Source organism: Hirundo rustica, chromosome 6 (assembly GCF_015227805.2).
Source record: "Hirundo rustica isolate bHirRus1 chromosome 6, bHirRus1.pri.v3, whole genome shotgun sequence".
NCBI classification, from domain to species: Eukaryota; Metazoa; Chordata; class Aves; order Passeriformes; family Hirundinidae; genus Hirundo; species Hirundo rustica.
In genome coordinates this window covers 8,204,945-8,217,235 of record NC_053455.1, presented here as the reverse complement: position 1 = coordinate 8,217,235, position 12,291 = coordinate 8,204,945, and the positions used below count along the sequence as shown (strand labels likewise).

The following is a 12,291-nucleotide window of genomic DNA, read 5'->3' as shown; positions in this document are numbered from 1 at the left end:
AAAAGATGGTTATTACAAAACCTAACAACACCTTACAGAGTATTTCTCAGAGTAGGAAATTAGCCACTGTTCTCTTTTGTGAAAAGAATCACAATTTACAAGAAAAAGCACTTTCCCCTATACCTTCCAAACAAAGCAAATGACAGTACCAAGCTTCAATTTAAACAATTAACCATTCAACAATTTTGTCTTAAACTTCAGTCAGCTCACTGGGCACAAAATAATCCAAACACCCCATGTTTTCCATATCTACCCTTTCTCTCAGTAATGATTTTAAACATAGAAAAACAAATTTGTTACAAGTACTGTGGTGTTTTGTGGTTTTTTTTTTTTTTTTTTTTTTTTTTAATCAACATACCTGCTCTTCCCTTTGGAAGTCCTGTTTTATAAGCTTGAACAACCCCAACTTGAAGTTGCATTACTTTTTCTTGATTTCCTCTCCAAACCTTGTCTGTAAATGGAAGATGGAAAATAGTATACACAGTTCCTTTGCTGCAGCGTTTTACTATTGCAGTACATAGTTGCATTTCCCACAAGGTCTGTGGGGACTTCCAATACGTGGGGATACAATTTCTGTTTAATTCCAGTTTTGCAAGAAGTCATGTAATCACCTGTATCTTCAACTGCTCTTCCCTAAAAAGATGACAGTTGAAATTACTCAAATACTTCCCTTGCAATGTAGAGTAGCCTCTAGCATTAGGTTTTCCTGTTGACATGTTTGTCATGCTTGAATGTTTACCATAATAATTCTTTGGGTCATAAACCACTCATTTTGGGGGAATGTTGGTTAAGCAAATGAGTAATTATTGGGTTTTTTTTAAGAAAGAGCTACCATACAAACTTATGAAAATCATGTCAAATAATGAAATTTTTGTATTTATCACTAGCTTAAAAAAAAAAAAAAAAAAGGCACTACAAACACCTTTCCTGACAAATTATACAATGGGATTTCGCCTATCCATGAAAATTCCTTGGAAAAAAAGTAGGAAAATTTAATCTTAACTGTCAGCTTTGCAAGAGACAACAAAAGAAGTTCAGACAATCCTTGCAAAACCATGTGTTTGATAAGTCAGATTGACAAAAACATGTATGTTCCCAAAATGTTTATTTCATTTCTTTGAAACTTGGTGGTTTTGTACTCTTAGTATTAGTCACAGAGCATGAAATAACACTCATTTAAGAACTGATGAGCAAACAAAATTTGTCATCAGAAGTCTTATTTTTTTTGCATATGGGACTATACATCCTAGGCCTGAGATACAAGCATACTTTCACTTTGAACAGAAGTAATTTTTGGAAGAATTTGTCTTATCATAGATATCAGAAAACAAATGTGTTGGGATTTTTCATTCTAACTTTTCAGTTTGTTTACTTATAAGGGAATATGGAATAAGTTGCAGGGCTGTAAATCAGTCACACAAATCAATATTCTGAGACACAAAAAATCCATAATGATCTGGTAATTACAATATTAAACTATACTGTCAGTCAATTTACAATAATGCCTTTTAAAATGCTTACTATAGCAGCCCAGACATACCTGACACTTCAAAAAAAGTCTAAGGACAGCTTTGAGAACAGGTAATTCCTGGTGAGTCTGAAGGTTCAGCTCACGTGTGAATCCCCAACCCGCCCCAGGGTGAAACCCTTCACTGCTGCGCCTCCAAGGCAGTCTGGTCAGGAAAGGTGCTTTTTTTATTCAAAGACCTGATTCTATCTTCATTGACCAAATTTGTCCTTTAGGCAAATATAGCTATGGTCAGACAGGCAATGTCCTTTGCTAGGCAAACTCCCAGAGCTGCGGCAGAGAGAGGGGGTTAAAAGGAATGAAAAAACACCACAGGAACAGAGAAGCAATAAGCAGACAAGCCATTGTTACAGCAGCCTGGATCCTTGCACTTCTTGCCTTTGCAGAATGCCAGAGCTCTGATTTTCTGGCAAGGGAAAAGGAGAAATAAAATCACAGGCATAGGATAAGGGGAGAGATACTCAGCGTTACCTGCAAAGGAAGCAGATTGGGTATTAGCTATGTGCTTGACAGTGCTTTCTTTAGTGTGAGTCTACAGCCCAGTGACACCAGGCAGACCAACAGCCTTGTCTGACACATGGCATTGATGCTGTGCAAGCTCCACGACTCCTCCCGAGGAGCACGAGAGAAAAAAGGCTGCCAGGAGTGGCAGCAAAATCTGTCAGAAGCCTTTCTTAATTTAAGAGGCTAAATTGTGTTTTTTTGGTTTTTTTTTTCATTTTCCCATTTACATGTAGAAATTAAGAAAATCCCTACCAGCAAGTATCACCTCTCACCATTTGTAGGAACAGATCACTAAAGAAATGAAATGGCAGTTAGAAAATAAGCTGCTTTTTCTATTATTCTTTTTACAGAATGCAAAGTCAGACCAGTTGTAGGCACCTACCAGTTCTGCATGGTGACTGTGCAAGTTTCAGCAATAGCAGTTATTATACCTGCTGAGCCAAGATATCAGGCTTGTAAGAGCACATAAGATTTGGCATAAGTTTTAAGAATTTAATAAAATAGGATAGATATTTCTGTTTAAATGCTTAACTCCACAAATGACTACTTACCTTTCCTGTTAAGCCAAGTTATCTCTATCAATTGTTTTAACTAGGCACAGCTTCCTCAGTAAAGGAATGCACCCAGCTAGATGCTTTGTACAGTAACAGTGTTATAAATACACATCTGCATTTGACACACAGTTTAACAGTTATGAACAAGTTATACTGATTCCTATCTGTAACATGCAGACTGATGCACGCTAAGGAGGGGAGGAAGAACATTTTTAAAACATCTTAACATGAAATTGCTCATTTAATGAAAATAGAGGGTGTGGGGGCAGAGGAGAACAGCCACAATTGCTTAAACCTGTGGTTTTTCAACACAATTCAGAGCAGTTTTGGTTAAGTTTCCCAGAGGAACAGAAGATATTTAGTTGTTCCTATCAATGCTGATGTTTCCTTTATAAAACTCTGAAACTGCCTGGCTCTCTGATTTACCCTAAGGCATCTGCTGTCCAGTTCAGTGGTTCACATACAGAAAAGCATAAAGAAAAATTACCTGCAGATTTATGACTTTTGAAGGAATTTCTGATACTGCAACAAACAGTACCAAATAACCCAGCTTTATTTCACTATGAGATAAAACAGTTTGTATCGATATTTGGATCCTCCTGAATCAGCATTTGTTACTGCAATACCTGTGAGTGATCTCTCTCCATTAAGACAGAGAGCATGGGCTTCTCCTCGGTCCAGCTGTATCCTACAGACTGAACTTGCAATTGCCTGTATGCTATTTTGTCCTTTAACATGATGTTATTAATTGAAGTGAGAAAGCAAAGTTTAACTACAGCAACTACAAGTTACCTTATGCCAAATTTAGTACAAGGAAACATCTTCTTCCAGTTCACTGAACACTCACACCAAGTGCATGGTTTCAGAAGATGGGGCCAATACACATTCAGCTGTTGAATTTGCAAAATTTAGCTAAATGGTATAAACTTTCCCCAAAACAGCTGATTCCAAAACACATAAGCTCAGTGGTCTCCTTATTCTTGAAGTGATACTCAGATGTTCTTAATACCCCTTTGGAACCCCCACCTCCAATCCCCTTTGCAGGTTTGAGAATCTGTGTCATAGGTAAGGTCACTCATGGGAAGGCAGAGCCTGTCACACACAGCAAGATTCTCTTTTCTTGTTCAGCAACTTGCTTGGTTCAGCTCTACAGAAAACAACGATGTTACTGACAGATGTCTTCCCCTGGCACAGCCATGGCCAACACATTCCAGAAACCAATCTGTATCTTCCCCCTTCCCTACTCCCTGCTACCTTGGGGGACTTTTCCCCAGTAGCAGCTTCTGATGGTAAACGTTTGTTATTTTAATAAGATCATACACTATATTCAAATTATCCCTTTCCCCAAAAAAAGTCCTCCAGGAAGAAGCTTAGTTATATACACTCTAAACTGAATGTGCTGGAAGAAAAGACCACCATCCCATGTTGTATTACATTTTTTTGTTATTTAAAAAAGCCAAGAAGAAAACCTTGGTAAGAGTGGAGCATATTAATTATGACAAGACATCATGACATACCAACCAGTGAGACTTAAAGGCCACTAATAACATTTTTTGTAGTAATTAGTGCAAGATAGTTATCCCATATAAACAAATATTTGATGGTAGACTTCAATGATAAACAATTCACTTGATGACATTTACATATAAATACACATAAATAAAAACCTACATCATTTAGGTTTGTAGTTAACAAAAAGTATGGTCTGAAATGAATTAAGTGTAATTGTGTCTAGCTGGATGATAGTTCTTCCTAGAATGATACTCAAGTATGTGGGTATGAAAAGCATAAATGTACAATTCTCAATTTATTAAAGTACTACTCTATAAAAGAATCATGAAAACTGCTCTTACATTTTAATGCAAAGTATAAAATGTTATATTTACATTTACATACACTTTACTGAACTACATTGGGTAGCTCATGGTAAAAAAAAAAATCCCTTTTTGAAAATCTTGCAAAAAATACATCAACTGCAGATATAATCAAAAGTTACTAAGTTAGCAGCTGACATAACATCTGTAGTAAAAAATATATTTTAGGAAAATACCTGGAAAAATCTAAACACCAATAAACACTTTAAAACTATATTTGAAGTAAAAATTCTATCAAAACCCAGAAGAAGCTAGCAAGGATAATAAGAACTATTGCATACTGCTCTTTAAGAGCCATGTAGCAATTTAAAAGAGAAGCAGCAGGTATGGTAGGAGTTTTGTGGTGTAAAAAAGTGGAAACTGGAGGAAAACAGGAAACCAGTTATCCAGCTTCTCTGTTTATTACCATTTTTATGGGAGAAGTATAAGAAGATAAGGGAATCTCTCTTCCTGAGGATATCCTCCATCAAAGGCTAAAACAAATTGGTAAAAGGAACCCAATTTCAAGAGCCACGGACCCCCAACATAAAAGCATTTACCATACGTACTTACAGTTCAGTGGATGATAAATCAGATTATTACACTACAAGTTGCAGGTTAACTTTAAGAGTTAACATTATTTTGCAATATGAAGTGCTTTTAAATATATATATCTATATAATATATAGATATTTGTAAAATACTCGTGCAGATTTCATAGAACAAACTGTGGAAACTGCTTTCTCAAGTCTTTTCTTCCCATTAACAGATCTTTATCTCCTACACAAGGAGGTTCAGGATTCAACAAGGATTTCCACAATATGATCAAGGTCATTAAGATCAGATTTACAATTAGAGTTAGAAGCTGTATTTGTTGGAGAAGAAAATGTTTCAAGACTATCACAGTGTCCCATTTTTGTGTTGCTCATCATGCCAGTTAGCATAGTATCAAGATCATAATAAGAATTGTCAACTTCTGAAAACAGATCTTCAACGGAATTAGGACTTTTATTCTCCAGTGTCTCAAATATTTGATCTAGAGATTTTTGAAAGTTTCCTTTATTTTCTTGTGTATTCTCCATTTCCCACATGTTGCTTTGCAGGTTTCTTGGTGCTTGCACTGAAGAGGCTGTTGACATAGTTTCTGAACTATCCTGTGCCTGGTCACTCTCAAAGTCTTTACTGAAAGTACCATAGGCTGGAACATGCTTTCCCTCAGCTTGATCCCTAGATGAACGACAGAGGATATCTGTTGAAACAAGACGATCTAGGGAGGCCTGCCCTGTACTCTGGGTATTTATCATCTGCCAAGTCCCGTCTTGAGTCATTTCCTCTTGGATCTGCCGTACCGTGTTGGCTATAAGTACTGAACGACAAAGGTTGGGTTCCACCAGCATGTGACACAGCTGAAGTTTAACCAAGGACATATCTAAAAGTGACTGCCGCTGGAGATTATAGGAAGGAATAGCCTTAATACCAGCCAGAGTCCCTTCAATATCTTCTTCACCATCAAAACATTTTCTCTTTAATCCTCGCACAAACATTGTGTCCTATTAAAAACCCAAAGAAATAAAAAAAAAAAATCATGTATAACATAAGCAGCTCAAGAGGGAGGAGGAAAAAAAAAATACTAAAAAAGAGAACAGCAAACTTACATCTTTTATTAAAAAGCAAATTCTTTAAAGATAGGAACATCAGAATTGTCATACCATGTTCTAGAATGGCCAGTGTGGCACAACAGGGGTCAGGAACATGTGGACCGGGTCCCAAAGGCGACACTCAGGAACCAGGGGTGAGCAGGTCCACAAGGCATGGCATCAGAGAGAGGCTCCCAGCTCCTGGCTCCCATTAAGCTCCACACTTGATGGAAGTCAGGAGCCGCTGCCTCGCACAGAAGCAAACATCTCACCGGCTGTATTTCACCTACTGCAGAGGCAGCTTCTCCTTGCTCCTCCCGAGTTTCTACTGGCATGCTTAACCTCTAATTTTGGAAATAAAAATACAACCTGGCACACCATCTTTAAAAGATTTGACCCCTCCAGAACATTAATATGCCTAACAGAGTAACACAAAAAAAACAAAACATGGGCAGCGTATGTGAAAAGATTATCTCATTTTGGCTACAAAGAGAGTAATATCTGCATTTATTCCGTGTAAATTGAGACATTCAGCAGAGGTGCCCAAAGCAGTCCTTCCTACCCAAAGTGGTTCCCTTCCTTGAGTGAGTAAATGAACTGTGTAATTCCAATCAGAACTGGGCAAGTCCAGTGAGGACAGTCACAGTCATCCTCTGTAGGGGTTCTGTACTCCTTTCCCAGTTGACTGTAAGGTAGCAAAATTCCTGCATTTGTAGCTTAGGTTCCCCAGCTAAAACACACAGGGTGTATATAGGGTTTTCAGTATTCACACCTAAAATCACTGGCTGAATTCTCCAAGGGGCGCCTCTCAAGTACCAGCCTCAGCTCTTCTTCTGAACTGCACTAATTTTGACAACAGTATCCTATGCAAACATTGCCGGTGGTCCCTTGGAATACAAAGTAACTTCTTTTTAATGCACTATGTATCACTTCTTTTAGTCTTACAAAAATTGGGCTGCAAATGAAAGCTGGTACCTCATCTTTACATTTACGGTTCTTCCTTATTTTTCTTCTAAGTCTTCTGTCCTTAGAATTCCTGTTTGCCTATCATTTGGGGACATTTTTTTTCAAGGTAGTGACCCAAACAAAACAGTTTTGCAACTAAAAGCTGATAAAACCAAAATACTATTGCAGTGTCTTTCTATATAATTTCCCATGTTCCTTGATAAGCCCTAAACTCTGTCTCGCTTTTCTGGTTGCTGCAGTACATTCCACATATTTTCAAGGCTCTCCCAGCTTTTTCAGAGTCACTAAAAATCCACCAAAGGGCAACAACACTGTTCCTTTCAAAATACATTACATGCTTATCTACTGTGAAAACCTGGGGATAGCACAGTAGCTAGATAAACACTTGGTCTGACTCTGTACAACACTTGTTATATTGCTGTATATATCCATGAAATAACCTTCCTTGGGATTTGCCAACTCTGAAAGGATTTCTTTCCGCTGAAGGTACAAAACTCTTCAGAAATCATAATGTGCAGAGACTACAATATAATATGAACTTGGTCTTGTAGTAATTTTTCGTAACTTCTTAAAAGCTATCCATGGATTAGCTATGTACTAAATACTTTGGACATTTCTTTTAAATTTTATCCTGAAACCTAACATATGTGCATTACTCCTATTAAATACAACACATGTTGTTGCGCAATAGATCCTCTTCCAGATTTTTAGACATTCCTGCAAACTTCCTATCAGAGGATATCCTATTTAATTTTCCCTACATTTGTATGTACAGTAATTTCTGAACACACCCCTCTCCTCCCATGTGAAACAACCTCTAGAAACATCTTTTGGGACAGTGTACAAATCACATATGATTGAATCGTCAAACATTAAACACTATGCAGAAACTTCTTTTATTTGAAGCTTCTTTCATTTCATCTTACATTCTTGTGAAGAGTGATTAAAACTTCAATTGAATGTTAACCTCGTTTTCATACATCTATAATTTGGCATTTATATGCCTTCTAAGGCACACCAACAGAACAAAATACAGGAGAAAACCTGAAAATCTCAATACATCACACAAACTTAGGCGCCTAGAAGCAGAGGAAAAACATTTATCGATTCTTAAAGGTAAACCTTTCACAGCATTCACTGGCTTTTTTTCTAAAACTTGCTTTCAATTAGTATCTTCCATCATAAAGCCAGTTCTTTGTCATCCTGTTCGCCTGACTGCAGAGATACCAGGTTACAGTTTCATTTAAGGAGCAAAAAGTGACCTACCAGGAATTGTGTTTGAGGCAGTCCTTCCTCTTCTCCCATGCTACTGAGCAAGAGTCCATACAGTAAAAGTGACAGCACCACCTGCCAAGCACAGGGAAGCAGGATGTCAGGCAGGGACAGGAGGTGCAGAACAAAATAGTTTGGTTCAGTATCTCTGTCCTGTATGATGTGAGCATCATTCCCACAAACATCAATAGTACTATTAAACCCAATGTACAACTAGAGCACAAATGTGATTTGGCCAACGATATCCCCAAAATCTGCAGCAGGAGGAAAATGGCAGTTTAATTCCAAGTCCTAGGCTACTGCCCTGACCTTTGGACCAGCCTCTCCCTTACGCCTACATCTTTGCCATTTAAAGAGCAAACAAAAATTTTTCACAAGAGCATTAAAGTTTGCACAAACAAAAGGTAATGAAAGCAAGTCTTCCTTACTTTTACTAGAAAACTAGTTTTCACCTTTGTTGTACAAACGCATGTGTTTCTCTGTAGCATCTAGAGAAAAGGAGGTGGCACAAACACAAAACTGTAACACAGCAAAACATGAGGGAATTTTCCTTTACCAGCATAGAAACTTTATGACTAAGATTTACTTTGCAAGATGACAATAACAAAAGTAATGACAGTAATTAAACTCTTTAATTATAAAGGCTGAGTTTTTAAAACCCATTTAAAGCATAATAAGATTTGATATCTCAAATACAACTTCCTATCACGTGCTACAGTTCCCTTAACTACAAAAAAAAAAAAAAAAAAAAAAAAGCGCTGTTCCAACAGGCTACAAAAACTTTTATAATACACTATGGAAACAATTCAGATACTTTTCTAGACATGTCTGTGCAGTACAAGATAGTTCCATGTCTGCAACTGAAGTGCATACCTAGAAAAGAAACAAATAAAAAGGATGCACATATGGACATCTTTTCTTATTTTCTGTTTTGTGTAGTAATAAACAATTTTTCGAGATTGCTTGCTCTCAAATGTGGGGGGGGGGGGGGGGGGGGGGGAGAAGATGGCTGACAAAGGATTTGGGGGTGGGAGTGCAGAATACATGTTTTTCCTCCAGAAGCTGCATATCCCTTAAAATACCACACCGGGCAAAAAAAAAAAAACAAACCAAAACAAACCAAAACAAACCAAAAAAAAAAAAAAAAAAAAAAAAAACAAACAAAAAAACCCCAACACCTTTAACATTCACAAGCCAAAATCTTTTTACTTGATTCCAGATATTCAGACTAAATTATGTTATATCATGGAAACTGTATTTCAAGCAACCCAGTCTCATTTTCTTTTATGGACTGTGCTCAGAGCAACTTTAGCAACAGTATCTTAAGGCATCTGAACTACAACTTCAGTCAGACACCATATCAAATCAATTACCTATTTCTTATTTCTGGCAAACATTTTATGACACTATAAAAGTTCAGAAGTTTTTGCTCTCCAGGTACACTTTTAAAACATTTTATAAATGAAAAGTGATCTCTTTGAGAGCTTGTGTCTGGTAGCTCTTTGAATCCCCAAATTTCTACTTTATTGGAGGGTAGGTGACAAGAGCATAAAACTAATTTGAAAAAAAAAAACCAAGAAAAACACCCCAAACACCTCCCCCCCTCCCCCAACTACAGGTAAATATGGTGTGGTCATGAGAAAAATAAATTGAAATCTTTTCTGCTGCTATTTGGTGTATCTGACAATTTTAGAGGGAGAGAATGTGGCCATTTCCCTAGCAAAAGAGTGGACAATATAGGAGGGGACCTTTCTGTTGGGACAAGAGCCATTATCACATCCACAAACTGAATAATGGGATGCTGGCAGATCAGTCCAGTCTGTAATCTACATACTACAGAAGGAAAGTTTTCCCATGCAGTATAATAATCTGTAAAACCTGCTGCATGTGATTCCAGGTTCTTCCCTAGAGCAATAACCAAACCACGTGGACCTCTGTTAAGTATAAACTTGAAGAATATGCCCATCACAGCAGTCATTTTGTTGGGTTCTATAAACTGGCAGAGATGTGTACCTCAGAAACCAAGTTCTCACTAAAAGCATATTAACTTGATAGCTATTATCAGATGCGATTAAAACCTTGCACACAAGTGACCTCCTGTAGACTTCTCTGCATTATCTCCAATAAGCACTCATCTCAAGAGAATGCTAAATTTAAAACTTTAATTAATTAAAGTCTAAGTACCTTTTCCTATTGATTTATGTATTAACATACTCATAGCCATTATGTAAAACCTTTTGGTACATCAGAGCGAGACTGCTGCTGCTTCAGAGTCAAGGTGTTCAATATCCTCCGATAATTTCAAGCAGCGTCTTTCTCTGCCCAAGAGGCAGCATCTGGACGAGCTACATCATCTCCTTTCTTCCTCTGCTACCCCAGTGTCATGAGCCCAAACTTCGTGTGTTCAACTAAACTGCTGTTTGAAAGAGATATGGAAAAAAAAAAAAAAAAAAAAGTCAAAGAGACAACAGCTAGATGCAGCATAGTGCACTAGGAAAAAAGAGTTTTGTTGTTTTGTGCTTTTTTTTTTTTTTTTAAATAATGGCACAGTATTATGCAATTCATTACAAGTTTTGCTTTTAGGATCGACAAATTCCCAGTCTGCTTTACAAATAAGGCGCTTGAAATTTGATCCAGTTCTTATTAGAGCATCAACTTCAGAACTCCAGGTTCACACTCAATCCAGACTCATACAATGATATGCTGCCAAAGATATAGTTAAGTACTTAAGGGAAAAAGCTGCTTCCCATTAGTTGGGGTAACAGAAGATAGGGAATTTCAGCAGTGCTTATCTTTAGGAGAAAGCAGACAAGACCTACCTAGGCAGTGCTGGAGATTCAGTGAAGCACAGTGCTGCTTTTTGTACAGTGCTGCCGTAAGTACAGTGATGCTGGTTAGCATGGGAAGGCAAGAAGGGGCCGTATCTCCCCTCTAGCACTCTAATCCTCTCCACTTCAGCACTGGCTTTTTTCTAAGAACCGTGGGAAGAAACCAAAGCTCTTTGTAACAGTGGAGAAAAAGACGGAAAGAGAACTACTCCTCTTTAACCACGCACGTGTGTGCCCATACGGTGGTGTCGAGGTAAAAGGTGGGATGCAGACACAGCAGAGGGCTGCTAAGGCCAGAAACATCGCTATTCAAACTGAAACAAAGGCCCCTATAAAGCACTGGGGTCTGCCCACCCCCGGGGCGTAGGGAGCTGGCAGGCACCTCTCCGGCACTCGAGAGATTGGGGAAGGGGTTCCAGTGCTCGGGGAAGGGCAGGCTGGGCAGCTGGGGCAGGAGCTCGTGGAAACGCAGTCGGAGGCCAGGAGCACTGAACGGGGGGAGCCCACAGAGCCGGGGGGAGAGGCGGGACCGGGGCGGGGAGCAAGGGGGAGCCCCCCGGTGGTGGGAGGGCAACGGAGTGCCCGGGAGAGACGCGGACGATGAGGCAGCGCGGTTGCGGAAGGGACCGAGCGGAGGAGAAGTGCGGCACGGGCCCCCTGTCCTGCCCGCCCCGGCCCCCTCAGCGCTCCCGGCGGTTACTCATCGCCCCGCGCTCCCGCCGCCATTTTGAATCGACCCCGTCCCCTCCCCGGGTTCCACCGGCACCGGCTTCCCTCGGAGTTGACCCAGCCCAGCCCGACCCAGCCCACCGTACTCACCGCCTGACCGCTGCTGTCGCCGGCGCACGTCCACGCACGAATCCCCGCTCCGCTCCCGCCTCACCGCCCGCTCCGCGCCTGAGGGACGGGCGGGGCCAACCGGCCCCGCCTCCCCCCGCCCGCCATCTTATTGTCAAACCCCACAAAGGGACCCGCGTCCGCCGGGGCGGGCCTTCCCCGGAGACCGCGCCCACCAGGGAGATGTGGCCGTAGCTATTGGCTGCCGCCAGGTCCCGCAAGTGTCACTCTCCTCTGCGATTGGTTATAACGACCTTCTGTCCTGCCCTCGGGCTCCGCCCCCGAAGGCTGTGGGGTTGCCATGGCAGCCGG

General features: G+C 40.0%; 1 protein-coding gene across 9 annotated transcripts; it reads right to left on the bottom strand.

Moving 5' to 3' along the window:
* Positions 1-4,011: 4,011 nt before the first annotated feature.
* CDCA4 (cell division cycle associated 4) lies at positions 4,012-12,054 on the bottom strand. Of its 9 annotated transcripts, XM_040068343.1 has the most exons (5): positions 11,962-12,038; positions 11,134-11,285; positions 10,549-10,730; positions 8,309-8,389; positions 4,012-5,989 (listed from the first exon to the last, which is right to left on the bottom strand). In XM_040068343.1, exons 3-5 carry the CDS (start codon positions 10,558-10,560, stop codon positions 5,234-5,236), a joined length of 849 nt encoding a protein of 282 aa, XP_039924277.1. In that variant the 5' UTR covers positions 10,561-10,730; positions 11,134-11,285; positions 11,962-12,038; the 3' UTR covers positions 4,012-5,233. The 9 variants fall into 9 exon arrangements, with proteins under 9 accessions (XP_039924277.1, XP_058277145.1, XP_058277146.1 ...); XM_058421162.1 differs by lacking the exon at positions 11,134-11,285 and having other exon boundaries at positions 11,962-12,044; XM_058421163.1 differs by lacking the exon at positions 11,134-11,285 and having other exon boundaries at positions 10,549-10,727; positions 11,962-11,980.
* Between the last annotated feature and the right edge of the window lie 237 nt (positions 12,055-12,291).